This window comes from Semicossyphus pulcher, unplaced genomic scaffold, assembly GCF_022749685.1.
Source record: "Semicossyphus pulcher isolate SPU_LCO1_2020_fin unplaced genomic scaffold, fSemPul1.0.p SCAF_4, whole genome shotgun sequence".
NCBI classification, from domain to species: domain Eukaryota; kingdom Metazoa; phylum Chordata; class Actinopteri; order Labriformes; family Labridae; genus Semicossyphus; species Semicossyphus pulcher.
This window is the reverse complement of record NW_027211715.1, coordinates 1,872,813-1,896,357: the sequence shown is the minus strand read 5'-3', so window position 1 is coordinate 1,896,357 and position 23,545 is coordinate 1,872,813. Positions and strand designations below refer to the sequence as shown.

Genomic DNA, 23,545 nt, shown 5'->3' with positions numbered 1-23,545 from the left:
ACACAAGCTGCCCACCAAGCTGCCACACAGACAGTCGTACCAACCCAACCCTCCTGTCTCTAGAGCCAGCTGTGTTTCCACTCCATGCACACACATCCACCGGCCCGAAAGCACAAAAGGATCTTTGTTTGGCCTTTTTCTCTCCACAGTCCACAGACAGGAATGTTTGAGAGGCAGGCAGCAGCGGTTGGCAGGGGCCCCTCGGCTGCTGCTGGCCTCCTGTCCCAGCGGAGCAGGAACGCAGCCAGGGGCCTCATGAGGATGCCAAGTGGGTCAGCGGAGTTCAAAGGGACGATTGGCAGCACAACAGAAGCAATCGAGACGGACTGTAGCCCTGAGAGACTGCAGCCTATGATCAAAATATGTCACTGAAATGTGACCACCGACACTTAATCTGGTGTGGAAATGCTGACTATGCTAACCAGACAAGAGTCAACATGTTGTTCCCACATATATATAGATACATATATACCTATAGCAATGGTGCTCTCAACCTGTCGAACCATGTATACTCAAGTTCTGTATTCTCCAGTGTGTGCGTAATGGACAGTGTGTTAATATCTGTGGGCACGATTGTCGGTGCGACAGGTAGTTATGTCTGAGGATTACACTAAATGTACCTTTCAAGTTGCATGTGTGTGAGTTTCTGCGTGTATTAGAGCGAGCGTGCATCAGAATGAGAGCACTTGATGGAGCGCTTGTTGTCGGTCTCTGGCTGTTTTTCTAAAAATGATATTTAATTCTTAAAGGTTAACGATTAATGGCGTTAACGGGGGTCGGCTATCGGTCAGAAAAAAATGCTAAATTAGCATCCCTGATGCCGAGACAGTCTCCCTTTTCATTGCTTACTCGGTGGTGTGAGGCAACGTGGCCATGGGGTTCTTTCTAAAACAAGCATGATCACTTTTTAAATTTACAGGCCTACATGACACAGGAAACTAAATAGGATTTATTTAGTGAGTGCTTGTTTACCCGAGTACTCGTTTGCACCCTTACTCCTTTTTCCGGACATTTTTAGGAGTGCATGTGTGAAAAGGGCTCACGAGATTTCATGAGTGATTTTATGGATGAAACACAAGAGTATGTTGGAATTCAATCATTTTTCAAGCAGCATAATAATAGTGAAGCTATGACCTTGAAGATATTATGGTCAACACAATCTCGGATCCCATCGGCTATATTCTGAGACGATATCGCCTCTGGGGACACCGGTGATCGTGCCAGTGAAAAACTGCTTCCCGTCAAGACTTCCTTTTCCGCGTGCTGCATCGTTACAGAAAGAGAAACCGTTCTCTTGTGATGTACATGTTATTAACGGGTCTTACCTAAATGGTCGTCAGATCATGCTGATGGAGTCTGGCTGGCATTACGGCGGATTACGTTGCGCCTGCTTTTGCTCTCCTCAGTTTTTCCTGCATACGCCGCAGCCTGCTGATACGTGATCGGTCAATATTACTTGGACTACAAGCGTGGTTCAAACGGAAACCAGAACACTTGGCTTCCCGGAAATCCACGTCCCTGCCTATAGATTCTACATTGTAGACTATTCTACTAAGTAGAATCTGTAAATAGTAAGGATGTAACGATACCTTGCAATGTAGGTAATAATCGTACAAGCATACATTTGAACGCTGTTAGAAACGGTGAAATGTCGAACAAATAACATGACAGCATTGACTGCTTTGTATGAATAATAAATGATACATATTTACTTTGTTGTATGTATGCGTACTGCTGTGTCCTTTCCCAGAAGACTTTGCACCACACTTTATTGTACTCTATGGATTAATGTGTCCAATCACACCCAACTTACTTTGTCCGGGCTGAAATCACTCTTCATTGACTGCAGTTAATCACAGATAGAGAAAACACAGCTGTAGTCGTAGTTTAGGCGTGCGCAGTGATGATTATCTTATCTATCGTTGTAAACTGTGATTGACGGTTAGAAGAACAAATCAGCCCTTTGAAGGAGCCCCAGAATATTTAGTGGTGTAAATCAAGAATGAAGTAATAGTTAGTTACAGCCATTGTTGACTTCATGTTTGAAGTTTTGTTTTTTATGACACATAACGCTGCCTACATTTTTATCTCCATTGTTCAGGAATGATTGACAGGAGACATAATGTAAAGGCAGGAAAAAGATGAAATTCTAACGCAGAACATTTTTCTTTAAAGCCTTTTAACTCGTCTTGGATAACTAGAAGTCAAAGCTTTAATATCACACTGTGAAGCTATTTCAATGCTGAAAGTATGACTCATGAAAGACACCTTTGGAGCTACAATCTGCTTCTACCAACGGCTGGACATCAGCCTGACACCAGAATGACCGTCTGCTGTTCTGTCACTGCATGCCAAAGGTGAGATAATGAATGAGTTGCAGCCATGCAGAGTTTTCTCGTATCTTCTAGGCCTAGTCAGCAACACAGCAATATCAGCAGCGCGAGCTAGTCTAGAGTTCAGTCAGAGGCAGTGAAGTAACACCAAACAAGCAACGAGCTTCTGATCCTGATCTGCTAACAAAAACATTTCAGTTCCATATTTAGGAGAAGCAATACTGAAACAAGAAAGCAGAACGTCTCCATCAAAGCTCCTGTTGAATTTATATATTAACCCAAACTGTCCTGAAGCAATCAACTGCCTTAAATAAGATGAGGATCCAGTCCCACCGTCCAGCAGGTCCTACCTTTAGTCTGTGAGTGATGGTTAATGACGTGCCAGCTTCAGCTCGTGACGCAGGTCTGAATTCTTCACCTGATGAACACAAAGAGAAAAACTGGATTTATAAACAAGCTGAAAAACGTGTTCTCTGAATCACAACTTAAACATCTGAGTCATCGAGAGCTTCCCACAACACTGCAGGAGTAAGAGAGCAGCTCTGTAACACACACACGTGCCATCAGCTGGGGCAGGGTCTGCATCCAGGCATCTGCTCCTTAAACTTCTTAATGCACACTTTCTATAATGTGTGTAGTTATTGTACGAACTGAGACTGACTGACTGCAGGTGTGTGAAAGTTTGATTCTTTATAATCCTTCTCAGGATTTTATCAAACTGACAAACCGTGTCATAAAAGTATGTTTATATTCTAGGGAGGGACAATCAAACACTCTCAATATTGTGATTAAATAAAAGTGGACATACTTTAAAAGGTCTAGCTGCCGATCACACCGTGGACATCAACACGCCAACAGCCAGTTTCTATTAAGGTATTTTTTGCATGTAACACACTTTCCCTACAGCAAAGAATTGTTTGAGCAGCTCGTGAAGAAAGTTGACGTCATCTGGATAGAGTTAAAAGAAATTGCAGAACAAAGCTAATGCTAGCAGCAGCTTGGCGTGTCCTGTGTTAGCTGAAGAGTGTCAGAGAAACACTAATATTATTCATTGTTTGGACTGGTTTTAATTATCTTTACTTCAGAGACAACTTTACTAAATGTTGAAAAACGATATCTTGAACTTGTGACCGCTCTCTTTTCTTCCTCTAAAGCTCATTTGGCGTTTACCTCTGATAGTATCACTGAGGTCTGATCCCTGTGAGCCGTCATGCAGCCGCAGATCAGCAGCTGAGCCGTTTGTTCTTTTAAATCTCTTTAAAACCAACTTGTTTTCAGAATTGCTAATCTGTTATTCTACAGACTTCTGACTCCACTTTTTTTATTGTGTTGTAGTCGCTCATGCCTCACTCCTTTAATATTCATCTGGTTATTTCTTTGTTTTTATGTCCCTGTAGCACGTTGAGTTCAGCAAAGTTTTTCTATTGTTTCTATAGTTTAAAACATGCGATCAATGATTTACCTTAGTGCTAAATTAATGTGTGTTTCATTTGAATCATCTTGTCTCTCATTGCAGTAAAGTCATGTTGAACCACGGAAATCCTGAGTTTTTTATTCAGCTGCAGATATCACTGACGCACCTGTAAGTCCCCGTCACTTTAAGGGAAAACCCAACACACTTGACCCACTTTCCACTGATCTTGGTAAAATCAGTCATTCTGAGACGTGTTTGATGGTCCCTCATCTACATGTAGGTCAACAGATTCCCGCTTCACTCGGCACGTCTTACTTCTGTTGTCTCATGTTTATTTAAAGTGGGACACATTTCCCGACCATTCATAGCTCCTACCTGTATTTCACTCAAACAATAATAATAATGTATTAAACAAGACGCTACACACTAGGGCTGCAACTAATGATTATTTTATTACTGATTATTCAGCCGATTATTGTCTTCATGACATTTTAGTCTATAAAATGCTTGTCACCATTCGGAGAGCCCAAAGTCACCTCTTTAAAGTCGAGCTGAAATGAAAAATCCTTTTAGATCTCATCCCCGGTAATATTGTGCATCTTTTTGACAATATAGGCCAAAAAAAACCACAGTAAAATCATTTCTTCGTATTCTTATATCAAAATCTGATCATTTTTTCTTCCGGTAAAACTAAATTTCACGCGTGCTTACGTAAGTTAGCACCAAACAATTTCAACCAATCAATCTGCAACATTTAGCCGCAGAGCACCAAGAACGCTCGGTCAGTTAGCTAGCTACTGCGCTGTGGAGAACGTCTGTCTATGCCCACTTCTCAACGATCCAATCAAATCCCTCTAATGATATGTCCCGCCTGCACGTCCTGTTTCACTCGGAAATACGTCACGATACGGAAGCTAGATACTCTCGAAATGCAGTTTCAGCTCGACTTTAAGTCATTTCATTTGTTAAACAGCTTAAAACCAGAAAACTCGTCATCTACTGAGAAAATGACCAAGAAAAGCAGCAAACTGTGCGTTTCAGAAGCCGTGACGAACCCATGTCTGTCACTTTCATTTAAATGACTGATTGATAATTGATTGATCAGGCAGATTTTTTTACCACCTGTGCAAAAATCCAAGTTTTAAAGCGCAGATCAGATCAGGCCTCTTCAATTTAAAATGTATGTTTTTCTAAAACCGCTGGGCTGCCAGACTGCAGCACATTTAAACAGGACGAAGCGTGTTGAGAATTTTATCAGAATTGTTGCCAAGTAGGTTTTCAATATGCACCAATGTACCAGATTTGACTTGGTACATTGGTGCATTAACACTATTGAGTCTATTGTCTATTTTGAAATGAACGAGCTGCAGTTTGCTGCAGGAAAATACAAAACACATCATTTGGTGTTTTTATGTGCGCTGCTGTGTATCCAAAACTGTCTCCTGTCTTAAAATCTTTTGCAGATAATCAGGCGTTAGATCAGAAACACATTTTCACAAGTTCAAAAGTTCAACATCAAACAGTCTCCCTCCGCCTCCTCAGCAGGATTACTGTACCATCGCTGCACGTACGGAGGAAGACACAGATATGAGTCATTTGTCGAGTAATTTTATTTTGGCGGTCTGCGCAGTTATGAAGTGTGTTAGACCCTGAAAGAAAGAAACAAGTGCTGACAGGAATCCTCTCAGAGAAAGGTCAGAAACAGTGTGTGGTTAAAAATGTGGATGTCAACGCTGTGATTTTATGACAAACAAAGCTTATTATAACCTTTATTGTACCGTTTCCTGGTATTTCATTTCACGGTTTATAAATTCACATTTTTTATGTCTGACAAATATCACTCGTGGATGAAGTTCCAGGATGATTCTTGTATTATTATATCTCATGATGCTTCTGCCATAAAGCTGTAGTGTTGTCCAGAAACACATTAAAAACACATAAAAGGGTCATAAAGTCGCATTTTGTGACTTATTCCTTCATTACAGCGAACATGGTCCGTGCAGCTCCTTCTGTCAGTCTGTGAGTGAGTTATACGTCAAGTCTTTTCATGTGAACTTCATGATATCATTTTAAAATCTGAAACAGCACAAGTGTAAGACAGTCGTGGAATAAAGTTAACTTCTAAATACAGATTAAATTAAAACAAAAAAACATTTAAGAGCCATTAAATGTCCAATAAAGCATTAATGACAACACACTGCACGTTATGGAGGCATCGGGGAAGGAGTGAGACAAAATATCGATACTGCGATATATTGTCGTCCTGATTCTTGCTACACAATTATTGATATTTTCATTTACAAATATTTGGCCCTCCAAACAGATTTCCCTGTGATTTTGACTCACTTCACCACAGCATTAACCAGCAGCATGACGAGGTGCCGCTGCTACAGTAAACATAAACAGACAGTTCACGGAGCGGACGTGCCGCGGAGTGTTTACTCTTAGCGGTTACACCCGCAGCACACGCGCCATGAGGATGTGTGTGCCAACAGGAAGTAGGAGACACAAGCTTTCGTGCTCAATGAATCAAGCACGATCAAAAACAGCAGAAGTTGAATCTCCTCCATGCTAACAGGATAACTGTAGCGTCGCACAAATGATGATACCGGGCCGATCGTCGCGTTTTCTTCTCTTCAGTTCCTTGAAGAGAAGTTCCTGGAACTAAAAGTTCCTGGTACTTTTGGTCGAAAAGCACCTTTTGTCAGTACTTCATGACTCCTCCAATGGTGCTTAAGACATGAATGAGGGTAACGTGAACGGAAAGTAATTGGCCGATGAAGTTGAAGTTGACAGCAGGATAAAAGAGGAAGATGAAGAAGACAGCAGGATAAAAGAGGAAGACAGCAGGATAAAAGAGGAAGATGAGGAAGACAGCAGGATAAAAGAGGAAGATGAAGAAGACAGCAGGATAATATCGGACAGCAGTGAAAAGACGTGAACAGATGTGGCAGCAACTTTTAAATCCAAAGTCCTGATTAGTTTTTTCAGTTGTTCTATAGTTCTGTTAATTTAAGTCACAGAGTGAAAACACGTACACCGGTCATCTCAGTGTGGGCCACGTGTGGTGATCGTGAGTTACCCTGTGGTTCCCACCCCTACAGGAATGCAAGAACATTAATAAATCTGAACGGAAAAAGACAGTGAATGTGGAAATATAAAAAGGTATAAATAAAAGAATAAATAAGTAAATAATATCAAAGTATATAGAATGATTATAAGCATTTATTTACTCACATATTTACTTAGAAATATATATTTATTTATTTCATGTATATAGTGTAATAAGTTATCAAATGTATATTGTTGATAAATTTCAACTTATTTTATGTATTTTTGTACTTATTTATATCAGCTTTAATTTCATGTTCAATTTATTTATTGTAATTTTCTTTTCTTGTACTATTCCTTAACCTGTCAATCATCTTGCTTAGGGTGGGTCTTCCTGCCTAGGCTACTTAAAAAATAATAATAAATGAATATATAACAGATTATATATTATTCTAAATATACTCAAAAAATATACCTAAAGTCTAATTTAGGTACATAAAATAAATAAATATAGTCTGAAAATATACAAATAAATACAGAAATAAAGCAACAAAAATGTGTAAATGATGATTCTAATTATTTCCTCTTATTTTTAGTCTTTATATATTTACACATATTTCTATCTCCACCATTATCTTCTTTAACTTTTACAGGTTTATTCTTCATTATGACCCTCCTGTGACTCCGTATGAGCAGGAAAACGTCAGTCAGCCTCCGTCATGACGACAGTCACTAAACAAGCTGACTTCAGCAAAGTCACATGTCTTTTCCTAAATCTGCAAACAGAAAGCTAAATGTGGTTAATCTCATGTCCTACACACAAACATGTCTGACACCTCTGATGTATTTGAGCTAATATTGCCTAAACAATCAAATTAATAGATGGAGGCAGAAGTAAAGACTCAAGTACAGAGAGGGCCAACGCATCAAACTGCTTTAAATTTAAACCTCAGATCTGTGAACCAGCTTCAGTCCGTTCAAGTTTTCAACTATAAGTTTAATCTCCAAATATTTTGATAATCAATAAAAATGTTTGAGTAACTTTTAAAGAAGGAAAAAGTCCTGAATGTGAACATTATCTGTTTATTTCTGCCTCTATGACAGTTAACTGATTATTTTTGGTTTGGGGACTTCAGAAGAGGTCAAAGGTCAAACTGTCTGTTACAACACAGAGTCACGCATTTGACACACACATGGTGGACGTTGACTCATCAATTTAGTTACATATGATACAAAAACACAATTTCAAGCACGATGCAGCCTGAAATCTTCTGCTTGTCACATGAATAGTGCCCCTGCTCTCTCCTTTAGTTGCTGTATGATGTGAAATATCTCAACGAGCAGTGAAATAACTCTGAGGTGATGATGCTACAGAGTTCTGTGGCACTCTGTAAATGTTCGCATGTAAAGAAACTGCATTAAAATATTAAGCTTGATTTAAATATTTGTTCCTCTTAACCTGCAGAAGCAAAACAAGCAATCTGACATATACTATGCATGCACAAAGATATCAGTACGTCGACTGATTAATGCTTATTAAAATCAGCCCCAAATAAATATTTATGTTGAAATGAGTGATTAGATTTATCATTTGTTTTGCAACAAACGTCATTTGTATAGCACTTTTTAAAACAACAATCCAACAACAGTAAGAGAAGGTAAGACAAAAGAAATGAAGGGTTATATCTGAGGCAGTCAGAGATTAAAAAAGGAAAAGGAAACTAAAAGATTATTTACATAAAAGCCTGTTTATAAAAGTATGTTTTCAAGAAGATATTTAAAAGATGAAACTGAAATGTGACATGTTGTGCCAAGTGAATGAAAATATTTTGAAAAGCATCTTATTTTATGCCTGCACCTTCTCGTGGGCCTTCACAATAAGATCGCACGAATAATGTATATGTTTGTTTGTGTTATTGTTTGTTACACTAAGGTTGTGTTCAATTCAATCAAATCAGTTTCAACACCAAAGTCACACACTAATATGAACAAACTAACTGATAGACACAGAGATCGATTGGAAACTCCCGCGTTCTGAGAGGTAAAATGAGCCTTTTGTCAAAGGTCTGGTGGTGTTGAAGAGAGCAATGCTACAGTTGTCTCTGGCTTCAAAAAAACAATTTAACTCTCACAAAAAGCTTTACCTTCTTAAAAACTAAAATGTCAGACTGGCAAAAACAAGAACTTTTAGGGGACACACTTTAATTGGGTGCCAAATACCTGAAATGCCCTTTAATCAGACAATAGGAGGGACGTTAAAATCCAATATCTGACCATCACAACAATATACACACCACCACCATTTCCAAAACTCAGCATTTATCAACAAGTCTCTTATTTATTAAGAGTGTTCCCATCTGCTGGCTCCCAGTATCCTCTGGGGATTGACAGTACCAGTAATGCCAACACTTCCCATCAGCCCACTCACTGATTCAAGCTGCCTGTGTTATTTCAAAGACAGAAAACATCACATCTCCTCTGTATCTGATATAACAGCCGTGTAGTGATTACATTATTGGGCGTAACACATAATAATGTAATCTGTGTGTCTGACAGCATGTCAGTCCACCCCCTCCTCTGTTTAAAGCAAACACTACTCTGCTGCCAGTATTTTGTCAGAATTACAGCATAATGATAGTACATTTATGTGCAGTGTAGGTTTTATAATAAACTTAGAAAAAACGTGTTGAAATTTGTGAAAGATCCGAACAACAATGAAACACAACAGAAAGTACAAAAGGTTTAGAAGTATTTTTTCGTGCTTCAGTAACAGCTACAGCAACGCAAGCTGTTATTAAAATATAAAACTTAATTTACATGGCTTTTATGAAATTATCAAATGCTGATTTGATTGTTCTTACAGTCATCTAGAAAATATAAGCATTAAAAAACAGAAAATACAGTGGTGACATTTATCATATTTGGATTAGTAGTTTTCTGGTTGTTCTTTATCAAATCAGACTGCATTAATAATGGAAATAAAACAGAAACCAGAAAAAGACATTCTCCAGTATACAGAAATATTTTTGGACGATATCGTTCTTGTTTATTAATAACATATTTCTCAGCTATACTCTCGTCAAATATGTTGTTACCATTGTGTTTAAATGTGTAAATACTTGATATAACTGCATTGTGCACGTTGTAATAGGTCTCTATCTTATTGAAGATACATGCAAACCTTCATCAAATTAATGCAAGGACAAAAGTTTTAATTCAGGAAGTTCATGTTATGCTAAAAGCATGACATCTGAGAGGCTGTCAAAAGCATGAACTGGGTTCAGAGATTCAATATTTCCATGTAGGCCTATTTGTCTTTAAACATTACAGTGTGCGTGCCTCGGCACCCTGTTCTCCTGTTCTCATGATCTCAACCATTTGTTTCATTTGCATGTTGAAGGTTTCAGAATTCAAATACATTTGGTCTCCATATCAGACTGTGTATCAAATCATTTGCAACTAATGACTGTCATTCAATCTTATATTAAAAGGGGTTATAAAATGTCAGAGAGGGAGAAGAACCCAGAAGAAATATCACATTTAATAAGCTGAAATCAGAGGATGTGGAGTCAAAAGAAAAACAAATCAATTAATTGATTTTAATTTTAGGGAAATTGAAATATGAATAAAATCTAAATATAAAGGTTACAGTTTCATCTGCATTAGTGTCTCTGCACGCAACATCAAAGCACTAGTTTATGAGCACACCGAGCAAAGACATTAACCTTTGCTTATCTGTAAAGAATAATAAAATATTTACATGCACACTTCTTATTGCATACTGGCAGTGTTTAAGTATGACAACATAATACTGCCATTTCCATGTGTATCGAAATTGTGTTATATCGACCAGGGGGGAATAAATAGAGTTTATATTTATTGGATGCATTGTTGTAGCTCTGCTAGTCTTATAGTTCCTGTCATGTTAACAGGTGTGATTCAAGTCACCTGTCACACACAGCCTGACAGGTCGAACAGCAAATGAGTCAGGGGAGAAACGCAGCTGCCTCCGATCTATTAATTAACGTGAGAAAACAGACGAAGCCTAAATACGAGGCAGTGTATGTGAGGAAAGCTGTGCAGGTGAGATGTGCACGGTTGTCAGGTGATATCCAGCCTGTAATGCAGCGACAGACCCGCGTACAGCTCAAATATCCGCCTCCCTGCAGCCGGTGAAGCCGGCCGGCACAGCGGGCAGTGATTCCTACAATGCTAACGCCACCTAGCTTAAAGCTAACATCAATTACCGCCACAAAACACCAGATGTAGAGTTTGGCACACTTACTGCGACACATGACACACACTGTGAAGGCTCCTTTATCCGACACCAGTGACCCAGTCGTCTGCTCCCGGTCGATAGAGTCTTTATAACGTAAGTTAGCGATCACTCAACTCCGCAACAATGTTCTGTATGTGTGTCAACCCACTTCTAACCGCAGCTAGCATGCTAGCTAACATCAGTGATGGGAATTGAGGCTCTGTTCTGTGTGTCGTATCAATTGGCTAAACTCAGCAGTAAGAGTCGGCTCTTTCGCCAGCTCTTAATTCAGTACCACTTCTGATTTATAACAAATGTAGTAATTGTTAGACATGATTGGAACATGTACACACATATTAGTTATATTATACTTTCCCTTATTTCAGAATATGAATACATTAGTCTACATCATATAAAAAAAAATTTAAAAAATACAATTAAAACACATGATAACATACAAACGTTTCTCTATACTATTTAACACATACGTTATAGGTCATATAATTTGCCAAAAAAAGATAAGAAAAAAAATTAGCATTCAACAGTAGCTGCCACCGTTCTTAAAGGAGCCGGTTCTTTGAGACGAATCGTTCGTGAGCTCCACATCACTAGCTAACATGCAGCAGCATTAGATAAGAATGTGGGTCAGCGGGCCTCCGTCCAGTCTCTGTCACCAAACCAGCTCATGAGAAACTGTTCTGTCTGCAGCTCTACATGTGCTAACATTACACAGACAGGCTGCAGGTAAAAGCGACATACACACAGAGCGGAGTTCACCGCTAAAGACGTCACACTTACCCCGAGCTGAGTCCCCTTTCATGGGGATATCCCCGCACACTGAGGCGCTGCTGACGGCTGACTGCGCAGCGCTCAGAGAGACTGACTGGAGGATGAACTGGAGCCAAAACGGCCTCCTGCTGAACTCCAGATAACACACAAACCTGCAGGAGGGAGCTGATCGATGCCCAGATTTAGTTAGATTACCTGGATCGAACTGTCACTCGCGGGTGAAGGTGTTCTGGACTATCAGAGCTTTTTCTTGAGTTCCCACACCGCAGATATCTGTCAGAATACATTAAACCACTTGTTGACAGAAAAGTTGTTTTTTTTAAGACAGATTTTATTTTATTTTTTTTAATCCTCAAATTTGTTTGGACTATTATTTTACCTTAATTGTGTCTATTGTGAGTCACAGACATTTTTCACACTAAAACACATTGCAAATGTAGAAGTAGCCTTTATTATTTCTAAATAACATCCAAAGCTCCTGTGAGGAGTTTATCACTGGTTATTAAACAGACTGAAATGAATTATATATTATATTAATTATATATGTATATGTTATATATGTAATTATATGACCTACAAAAGCAAACCCGAGCATTAGTAACAAGATTGATTATTTCTATATAATTATTTTAAATGCCTGAAACTGCTGGTGGGGGGGCGTGTCAGACGAAGCTGCTGTCTTTGTTTACATTTTCCAGGGCAAAAATTTAGTGAGTGATACATTTGACTGTTAAAAGAAAGCAGGATAAGAGTTTTGTTAAAAACCACCACTTAGGCATGTACAGGACAAAAATCAGCAAAGAGAAAAGGTGTACGGCTTTGCCCACACGGGGCGCCAAAATCAACACAACTGAAAGTTCCTCAACGGAGCTCTAAAAGTTTAGTATGTTTGTTATGCTTGGCTAATTTGCTTTATGGAAATCTGTAGGCTAGATGTGTTTTTAATTTGAAAACACAATCTAATGATGAATAGCAAATAGTGTTTTTAACAGTGTAGTTCTTATTGGACGGCTGTTTTTGGATTAATTGACCCACAGATGTTTGTTTCAGCCTTCCCCCGTCACCTGTAGGCTAACCATCACAATGCCAAAAGCCAAGCTAGCTAAAGCTGCAATACCATGTTTGACCACAACGAGGAGTCACTAGGCTGTTGGCGCTGTTTCGACATTAATGTGAGGAAGAGATTAAAAGGACGAATTTAATTGTCCTGTGTTTGGGGAAATCTGGCAATATATGTGCAAATTAACCGCATTTCTAATGTATTATAATGCAAAATATTCTTATTTTGTGCATTCATTGTTTCCGTAGTTAACCTCTGTATTCAGAGATGTTACTTTCCCACCTTAAAACCATTATTTCATCACAGGTATATGATTAAAAACTGAGGACTACACATGATTTTATTGTCAGTAAAGTTTGTCTGGTCGCAATTATTTTTCCATTACTCCTCCAATATTCTTCACTAAAAATACGAACAGTCTTACTCTTGTTCTGTGGTCAAATTAGTCACATTAATCGTAAACAAGAAGCTATTTGACAGTTAGCCTTTAAAGCTAGCATCCAGCAGCTGTATGGTGGTATGTATTTGATTTGGCCACAGGTCTAATGTTATTTCACACAGAATAAAATAAAAAAACGAATTATAATTTTACTTCAAAAACACCTTTTTATTTATTGTTCTTTGTGGCTAGAAAGGGGGACACTGAGACAACAAGTCCTGTCACATGTAACTACATTAATAAACAGAATACTTTTACTTGTTTTGCTTGTTTTACTCTTAAAACCTTCAGTCCCAGTATATCATTTTGATTATATCTGTTGCCTTTCCCAACAATAAACCATAATTCAGAGTTTTATTGGAGTGTCAGACAGATTGATGTCAGAATTATCACACCATCGGTTCAGGAATGTCAAATCTGCACAGGATTCTTCTTATCATACCTGTAAAGGTGAAACACTCTTTCAAAGGCTAATTGAAACACATTCAAACCAGCTGTGATTCTTTGATAAAATCATGTCAGGTGCATTTTCCTCTTTTGCCTCAAAAACAGCTTAAAACTACATTTGACTTACTTGTTGCAATGATGACACCTACTGTTGATAAGAGTCATGACATATTCAGTGAACAAAATAAATGAATATCTAAGAAGGATATGTAATAAGAAATGTATAAAAACTACAAATAAAAAACTGATTAAAAGAAGTAAACACATCCCAGTGTTGTAGGGATTGAAAGTGAGTAAGTGAAGCTTTATTTCTATAATAACCAACACAATCAAAAGAGAGGTGTAAATCTACTGGGCAGTCTTTCTTCGGGCCATTTTGCTGTGTGTCTCATTTTCGCTCGTGCTTATTCCTTCCTTGGAGGGTGTTTCCCCCTCTGCGCCGCCTTACTGTTTTCCTTGGTCTTTTCTTGAGTGTTACTTTCTTTTTGTTAGTTTGGTTAAAAGACTTTGGATTAAGAAAGAAAGTTTGGCTTCTCTTTTGTTTTTGTTAGAAGTTTGTTTTAGTTTGTAGATAAATTCCTAAATGTGTTTTTTAATTTGTTCCTCCCTTCTTCTTCCTGGGTTTTACTTCATTGTTCTTCCTCTCATCCCCTAACCATCTTCAGGGAAGGTAACAAAAAAACAGCCATAGCTTCAGAAACATAATCAAATATTAGAAATAATAGCATTTAATATTTGAAGGACCATTTCATCAGATCTGGTTTGCATGTAAACAACTGATGAAAATGTTGGTGATTTTTTTTTTTTGCGACTGGACTTCTTTGTTGTTTAGCTTTACTTGTTTTGTTGCACTAGAAGTCCAGCTTTATACATCTACTTTACAATTTACAAGTTGACAATCCAATTAAAAAAATGTTCACAATATTCTTCTGTGACTTTATTTGTTTTCAAGCTGATTTTCTTCAGTGTCTTATTGAGGGCACACATGCAGGACAACACCAAACAACAGCAAATTATTTTACATGAATTATAATCATTTAAAAATGCACTTACTTTTAAAATAAAAGCTTTTATTTGGGTTGAAATATTTCTAAGTGTGTGTTTAATAGTGTACGTATCTTCATCCATTCATGCATACACTTCCTGTTTTACACTTCTCCCAAACAGTGACAGATTCATATAAAGTATGTGCAACAAATCAAGCTTACGCCTCCACATTACAGCAGTTTTAATGCAAATGACACAAAATAAAATCTGGACAAATGAATATTGTTTTAATCATATTGTTTGTGTACATTCAGACTTCACTGTACAGCAGAGGCCTGTGTGAGTCCGGATCAGTCGGTCGGGGTGCAGCAGCTCATATCTCGGGGGTCCATGTGGTCTCTGTACACTCGGCTTCAGAGGAGGAGAGTCTCATTACAGGAGAATTACAAGAACACACACACCTCTCTAACATTGTAACCCCATATCAACATGCTCTTTGCAGCACTTATTAAACTGACAGTCACTTCTGCCATCAGGATAATTACAGTGTTTCAATTTAAATATATATATATGTATATATATATATATATATATATATATGTACATACATATAAAAGTATAAAGTATAATTAAAGCATTACCTTTTAAATTACTCATATTCTAAGGATCGTCTTCCATTCCGCGGCTGTAAGTGCAAACAAAATGAATGAAGAGTTAGACGCGTCGTCCATCTACGCACACAATCATTGATCCTCAGGCTTTAGCTGTGTGAATCCAAAGCACAACAGCAGCTTGTGTGCATATACAGCAAAAGCTGGGGCATTATTCTTATTGCATGCTGTTATCTCAAGTAAGACAATTGATACAGTGATGATGTACGGAAGCCCGAAGTGGACATGCATCAGTGCATTTTATTTACTCAGTTTTCCTGTGATGACGAGTAATTTCAGTTGTTTTCTTGAGATCTCGACTTATTTTTCTCGAGATAACAAAACTAGTTTTCTATAAAATTTCAATAATTTTCTGTTGATGCAGAAAACAGAGCAACAGGCTGGTCACTGTGATGTTACAGAGCAGGACATGCCATGCTGCCATCGCCCACACTGATGAGGTCAGTTGAGCCTGTTTCTATGTGTGTTTGGTGCCTTTGCAGCTCTGGAGATACAAATTATCTGACGTTACGGTGGTGCGGAGATGTTATCTCGAGATAAATAAAATGTGTGGATGCATGTCCGCTTCCGGCTTCCATAATGTGACGGACGAGATTTATTTAAATTTCCTGAACATGTCCATACCCGATAGAGGAAGTAACCTCTGCTCTGGATTCCCCCCGGTCCCTGAAGCTCCGCCTGCAGACACACAAAAACACAACTGATGTCATTCTCCTATTTTTTTACATTTATCTCTAATCTTTATTTAGACAGGTGATCTCATTTAGACATTCAGTATCTGACATTTTCTCCGTGTTGCTGCATCTCTCCTCTGTCAAACATCCACATCTGGATTTTCCAAAACAAACACATCTCTCACCCACAATCCCTCTGTGTCCGCTCTGAATGTCAGCCGCTCGAGCGAGGGATACGTTCACCTGTCAGCTGCACTAATTTTAGCCCGTAATTACCTGCAGCCCGGGAAAGAACAACTAATGTGGACCGAGGTTGTACGCAGAGCGAGGAGAGCTGCCCGATACGAAGCTGCATTACTCACATGTAAGCTCAGGAGGGAAAACAGACAGGGAGAGGAACACACAACTTCACAAGCAACGTCTGATGCAAACACACAAAAGTACAATGCAGTTGTTCCTTTGTGCATCCTGCAGTCGTGACAGTTTCTACTCAGAAGCTGTTCCTTGGGTGTTACATTACGAGTCCCCTCTCCGCTCTGATTATTGAGTTCAGAAGCTAAACACAGCAGAGGATGCAATGCAGCGACTCTGACAAACACTAAGAGAAAAACAGATACAAAGACACAATCTCTATCTCTCTCCCATAAACAAGGCCGCTGACAGGGGGGGACAAACGGGCATGTTGCCCGGGCCCTAAAAAAAAACTTTTATCAAAATATATTTTTGTGAGACTCGTAAAAGCTGGAAAACTTTTATATTTTTCAATTTTCAATGAATGAGTGATGGTCAACAATTTTCTCTCACCTATTACATGTAAAATGGTTTCTGTCTGACTGGTTGCCATAGCAACGTAAATGTTTTGCGTCTAAAGGCTAGCTGGTGAAGTGTCAAAAGCTCAAACATGTGGCACCAACAGCACGGCTCCGTAAGGTCGGACTGTGATGGAATTATTTGGATATCGTTGTTGTTGTTGTTTATGTTGAGTTTTGATGCACTGCAGGGTACATGTGTCTTTGTTTACAAAACAAATATGACTAACAGAGTGACGTTTAATCTGTTACATTTAATGCAAAGCGGGACGCATATGTTTGTTTGCAGTTTAAATGTGATCACCTAGATTGTGATGTGTGCGCACACTCAACAGGCTGTTTGCGCTTCTCGTTGGGCTGCACTTCTTCTCATTATTCATTTTATTCCTGACGTTGTGATGGCCATTACTACCAAAACATTACCAATGCACAGGGGTCTGATTCTGCATAAGAAATGCACCAGTCATTTTGGATGTATTGTGTGGATGTTGCTGGGCGCTGTCCGGTGCTGCGCTGTCCGGTGCTGCGCTGTCCGGTGCTTTCTTTCTTGTCCTTTGTACCAGAGCTGTTGTTGTTGAAAAAAGGAACTTGCATATAAAGCAGATCTAATATCATGAGAATCGATTATTTTAAATGAATATTTTAAAAGTCGTGGCGCTGTGCCTCCTCAGATTAAAGGAACTGTTTGGTGTATTTGTATTTGGTGGTGGGGCTAACCTTTTGGCTCTTGCCTCTGTCGTGTGCAAATTGAATGCACCGTGTATGTGCTTTAAGCGTTCTATGCGCGGTCAGGACTGGGGATGTGGCTCGGGTTTTGTTGGGGGGGGGGCTTTTGGGATCATCTTATCCCGGGGCTGGGCAAGATACACGGCGGCGCTGCCCATAAACACACCAGAACATGCAGCACAGAAATGCACAAGTCATACGAATGCTCCCTCAGTGCAGCTTTATCTTCTGTGTTTACATAAAAACATTCTGCATTATTCACAAACCGGTCATAAAGCAGAACATAGCTTCATATTTCAAATCAGAAATATGCTTCATTGTGTAAAGTGAATGTGCAGCCATGGTTTTAAATGACCACAAATGTAAATAAAGGAAAATAAACATAATGCATGTAAATAAAAAGAACGTATTTCACACTGAGTCTGCTGCAACACAACGTAAACATTTCCCTTTAACAGCAGCTGCACTGAAACAGCTCTCTGCTGCAAGAATACAAATCTGTTATAGTTTAAACATAAAAACATGAAGAGGGTTATATTTAATAATCAAAATCATGCACTTCAGTAATCTGAAGGAATATAGCTCAAATTTCTCATTATGTTTTTTTATGATGTAAATGTGTTTTAAGCGTTCTGAATGGTTTTAAACGTGCCACTTCGAATAAATGTCTTACCCTGTGTTTTATGGCATATATGCTCACACACAAGTCAAAGACAAATGTCCGCTTTTGCATGCAGAAGTAGACAAAGTATTGTCTATTCTTTTCAAAATGATTAAAATGCAACTCAACCTGCCTTTAAAGCATCTGAAAATATACAGGATGTTAAAAATTGAGAGATGAGAAAAGATGAGCAGTGAACATAATAGACAAATAATAAAAGATAAAACAAGCAATAAAAAACTAAAATATGAAACTAATTTCACAGCCAATAAAATGCCAATAAAACTAATAGAACATAATAAGTAATGATGACGATAGATAAACTAAGAAAGAATAAATATTATATTGTATTTTATGTAGAGAATAAAATATGATACATTACATGAAAGCAGTTTTTTAATCTTTGTTTGAATAATAAATATTATGTGCAGCGCTCCTCAGATCATCTGGAAGCTTTCACAGCATCATGAAGTCAAACTTCTGAAAGCAGCGTCGTTAAATTATTTTGTTTTCGAGTTAAAAACGTCTGTTTCTGCACCTTTTCCCTGGTTTCTTGTAGGAGAAGAAATCGATGTATATAAATGTGTGATTCTGTATCAATACTTAAAAACACTGTTTTGATTCTGAATTATTAGTTATGTTATTATTAGCAGAGTTTGTTTAAAAGTACGTCTGTCATGTTGAATGTTACTGGGATGAGACAGATACAAAAGCACATCTAACGCATCGTTATATTTCACCATATAAATAAACCGTAATCTCTGTGTCCGGATGTGTATCATAAACCGGACACACAGCTAGTTTTTTGATTCACTTTGGTGTCGTCCCGTGTGAAAGAGGATTTTATGTGACTAAGACAGACTCTTCACTGGGAGCCGTGCAGTCGCCCTCTTGCACAAAATGTTGCTGGTTTATGACAATAAAAATGTGACATGCGGAGCACAGACTCAGGTAGATGAGGTTGTTTATTTGAGGACAGGATATTTGTTTCAAACCTTATTGTAGTATTTGTCTGCATGCATGCAGTAGTGTTAATCTGTGGTGGTGAATGTGCACCTCTGCGCAGGCTGCTTCTTGTCTAACAGCAGCTCGATTCAGTCTTTAAAAAAGCACGCTTACACAATCAGTGCAGGTCTCATGAACGTGTAAATAGTTTAAATGTTACTAACAATACATCTTTACATTAAGCTTCTACCTGTGACTCTTTTGCATTAATGCACACTTTATTTTTTATCTCTGTTCATTGCACATTATCTCTTTTCAATATCTCTATTCACACACCCTGGTCAGTGTGTTGCACATTCCTGCACAAACTTTACTTTCTTTACCCTTCAGAAAGAAATATTTTGTCCATATTTGAAATAAAACTCTTTTATTTTTCATTTTATTTCCTTGAAGTTTGTTGACAGTAGGAGACTTGCTCTCTAACTCAAAAACACGGAGACACATTCCTGCTATGTGTGAACCTACAGGGCAATAAATGCAAATAAAAAAAGGGAGCATGACTTAAAATAAATGACCACACACACAAACACGTGCACACACTCTGTGGCTGGTGTCTCACTATAGATGACGTAGAAACAGTACGTGTTACTCACCCTTTTGCTACTTTCTCGCACCTTCAGCTCCTGAGAAGAAAACAAAACATCCAACATTTACTTTACTGCTTTTTATCAAATCTAGCGTGAGAAAACACAAACGTCTCGTAGGTAAGAGATAAAAAAGCTTGACTCACCTTTGACTTCTGCACCAGCATCAACACACAGAGTTCTCCTAACACGTCAGATGGCTGCAAACAAGAGCGGCTGTTAGAATGACTCTAAAATGTAGCTGTGATAAACATGGACACAGAATCACACCTCACTCACCCAGATCTTCAGGTCTGCAGAGAGGTAGAGCGAGCACACGGCGTCTATCTGTGGAGCATCACACAGCATGAAGGACACACACACAAACACACACAGAGGATGAAGAAGAGGAGAGAGGATGTCACGGCGTACCTGGCTGAGGAGCTGCCTCTGATCTGATGTGGCTTGCTGAAGATCTGTCGGAGCACCTTCAGGTTCAATGCAACAAACAGAAACACACAAACAATGTTTACATGTGAGAAAACTTACATCTAACAACTCATGTGTACTTTACTGACGGAGCAGTTAGGATGCGTGTGTACTCTTCCTCTGCTTCTACATGATTGCAGCGTATTAGCAGAATAATAGTTTCTCTGCAGAACAGGCAGAGAGGCGTTATTATCGCATGATTTTAGGAAACAAACATTCTTCTTCTTTTTTAGAAAAATGTGTCTAAAAAGTGAAGAAGTCAACAGCGTCTGTGTCGCTTTGAATCCCGCTCGACATCCCTGCAGTGGCTGTCAGTCAGCATCTCTAAACGTCTCGTGTCAGAGTGGACTCGTGCGGTCAGAGGCTGCAGACACACAGCGGATCATTTCTGCACGCCGGTTAGAGAGCTAGAAGAAAGATGACGCTGCTCGATGAAAAACAAAGTGAATCAGTAAAATAGTAAAAAGAAAGTAAAATAATAAGATTTATTTTACATCTTCGTGTTCACAGCCTCTCAGTCAAACTGCAGCATGTTCTGCTCCTGTCCGAACTCTGCACATGGTGTGTTTGCACAGTGAAACTCACATCTGCCTCCCCGTTTGTTTATCACACATGTTACTGGTATTATTATACTCTAGTACTCTATACATACTTAGTCATATTATAGCCTACTATACACTATACACTATACACTATATTACATCCCATATTCTGTCTTTGCTGCTGGACAATACATTATATTATTATTGATATCACATACTGTGTATTATATTAAACTGTATAATTGCAAGTTGACTGTTATATTACATTTTTATTCATTTACTATTCAATATCAAACTACATTATATACACACTATATTGTATTGCACATTATAATATCAGTCATATCAGACTGCATTATCTCATGCTGTTAAGTGTCGCTGCTATTAATCATAACTGTCACTTGTCCTCCTTCTTGTATACCAGCTGTATTTACTTCTTATTTTGTTTATTTATTTTATCTGTTCTTATTTTTATTTATATTTACTTACTTGCTATGTTGTCTTTGTGTTGCTGCAGGATTATCTTCTCTTATATTGTATCAAATCTGTAATGTATTAATTTTTAACATTGTGTTTTCCATTATAGATATTAATCTTATTATATTTATAAAGGATCGTATGTGTTATCTTTATTAAGGAGTATTTTCATCTCTTCTGTTATTGTTGTTATTGTATAAATATATCTTCTTTTGTTTATGTACTTTGTATTTATTTATTAAATATTTGTCTGTATTAATCACATTATTTGAACTGTTTCGAAAATGTAATCATATTTTTGCTTTCTTTAAGAAGTAGTTTTCCAGATTTCCCAGATTAGAGTATTAGAGAGTAATTGTTCAGATACTTAATAAGAATAATCGTTAATTAGTTTTTCTTGTAAGACAGAGATTTAGTGCAGTTAGTGTGGACAAACAAGGAATTCAACGCTTTGCTTACAACGAGTTTATATTGAGCTGATCAATGAAGGGAAACTGAGAGAGCGCTATTTTTGCACAAATGTGAAGTGGTAAATAAAGGCTACATTAAAAACATTAATAAACAAACAAAAAACAACCTGTAAGTGTAGGAACTCTGAGATAGATAGATAGATAGATAGATAGATAGATAGATAGATAGATAGATGACTTACTTCTGCAGACGGGGACGCTGAGGATGAGGAGGGCTGTGAGGGTGATGCTGGCCGTGCTGAGGGGACTCATGGCGCTGCTGCTGCTGCTGCTGAGGCTCTGCGGGCTGCTGGAGGCTCCGCGTGGGGCAGGCTGGGTCTGACTCTGGATCTGGAAAGTCCTCATCCTCCTGTTCTTCTTCTTCTTCTTCTTTTCTTCTTCTCTGTTTGTTTTGTTGTTTTGTTTCTGCTCTTCTGAGAGTTTCAGTCTCACGTCAGAGGAATATGAAGGCTCGTGGCACGCACACACACAAACACACTCAGACACACTCCCCCCTCCCTCTTGCGCGCGGACACTACTTGACTGCGTCATGAGAGGTCCGCTGCGTGCGTGAGAAGTTGTTGGAGTTGATTAATAGGTTGGTTGGAGCTTCAGGAAGTAGTGATGGAATGATTATACATCAAGGTAAAGATGAGACTGACAGTATGAACAGTGTCTGACTCTGTTTCCTCTTGGTTGTGTCTTTGTCACGTGTTTCTGAGAGTCACTTGTTTTGTTTTTACTGTGTGCATGTAGGTTGTTTGAAACACTGCTGTTGATATCTTGCCCAGTGCTCTTTCAAAAACTGCTGCCCTGGTTAAATAAAGGCTTTTCAATAATAAGAATGATTACGGTGGCCCTTGAGGTCAAAACACAACTACATTTTTTAAAAAAGACGTCCGGCATTTCAACGTTGAAATTTGGTTGAAAACAGGGTGAAATCACGTCTGAACGTCTAAGATCTCATTTCAACACTGTTACGACATCAACGTGTCACAAAATATTTAGTTTTATACATTTGTTCATTTTAGCTTTGAAAGGTGGACAAAAGTGATAACTGTAACAGCATCTCCAAAATCTCGTGGGTGAAATCAAGTCTACGCAAAGATTTCAACACATTTCATTCTTCGTACAAAAATCAGGAACACGGCGCTTTATGGGCTGTGTGACGTTAACGAGAAGGTTCAGACATCGTGAAGGAAGCACTTTGAAACATTTATGTAAAACTGATGTCATGTTTGCTGTGCTAACGTCATTGGATCCCGCTTGCCGTCAAACCCCAAAGACAAAGAAAAGGAACAACGCACATGTGCGAGTCCTCTGGCTGTGCAGAAGGTGCAGACGGCTGTGGTGAAGGTGAAATGTTCACCGGCCGCACCGGGACGTTCAATAAGGCTACCTCCAAGCTGGGCTGCTCGTTCAGGCATGCTAGCGTGTAGCCACAGCATGCACGGTAACGTAAACGGAATGTTTTGCTACTGTGATTGGATTTTTAGTTGCGACTCAGGCGTTTCATTTTTTCTTGTATTTTTTCAGACAGTTTCAAAGTAAACCATTCGGTAAAATCGGTTCTGAACAAAGACGTTTAATTGACGTCTACAAATAGTCCGTGAAAAAACTTTTACTTGTGACGGTAAAAAGCACTAAAAACAGTATTTAAAAAAACACAACGATGACGTCCATAAACACTTAAACATTGAC

At 38.5% G+C, this 23,545-nt stretch overlaps 2 protein-coding genes across 9 annotated transcripts in view; both read right to left on the bottom strand.

Moving 5' to 3' along the window:
- clocka (clock circadian regulator a) overlaps positions 1 to 11,930 on the bottom strand; it is a 31,672-nt gene extending 19,742 nt beyond the window's left edge. For 4 of the 8 annotated variants that reach the window (XM_069679608.1, XM_069679610.1, XM_069679609.1 and 1 more), the window contains exons 1-2: positions 11,084 to 11,202; positions 2,684 to 2,751 (exon numbers count right to left, since the gene is read on the bottom strand). The gene's annotated coding sequence lies outside the window, so the exon portion shown is untranslated. Of the gene's footprint in view, positions 1 to 2,683; positions 2,752 to 11,083; positions 11,205 to 11,854 lie in introns of those variants that run through there. The other 4 variants (XM_069679604.1, XM_069679607.1, XM_069679605.1 and 1 more) reach the window with 3 other exon arrangements.
- A 3,489-nt stretch (positions 11,931 to 15,419) lies between these two features.
- nmu (neuromedin U) lies at positions 15,420 to 22,210 on the bottom strand. The gene is made up of 7 exons (XM_069679315.1): positions 22,048 to 22,210; positions 20,320 to 20,375; positions 20,188 to 20,235; positions 20,055 to 20,108; positions 19,918 to 19,947; positions 16,074 to 16,127; positions 15,420 to 15,463 (listed from the first exon to the last, which is right to left on the bottom strand). Exons 1-7 carry the CDS (start codon positions 22,208 to 22,210, stop codon positions 15,428 to 15,430), a joined length of 441 nt encoding a protein of 146 aa, XP_069535416.1. The 3' UTR covers positions 15,420 to 15,427.
- Positions 22,211 to 23,545: the final 1,335 nt, after the last annotated feature.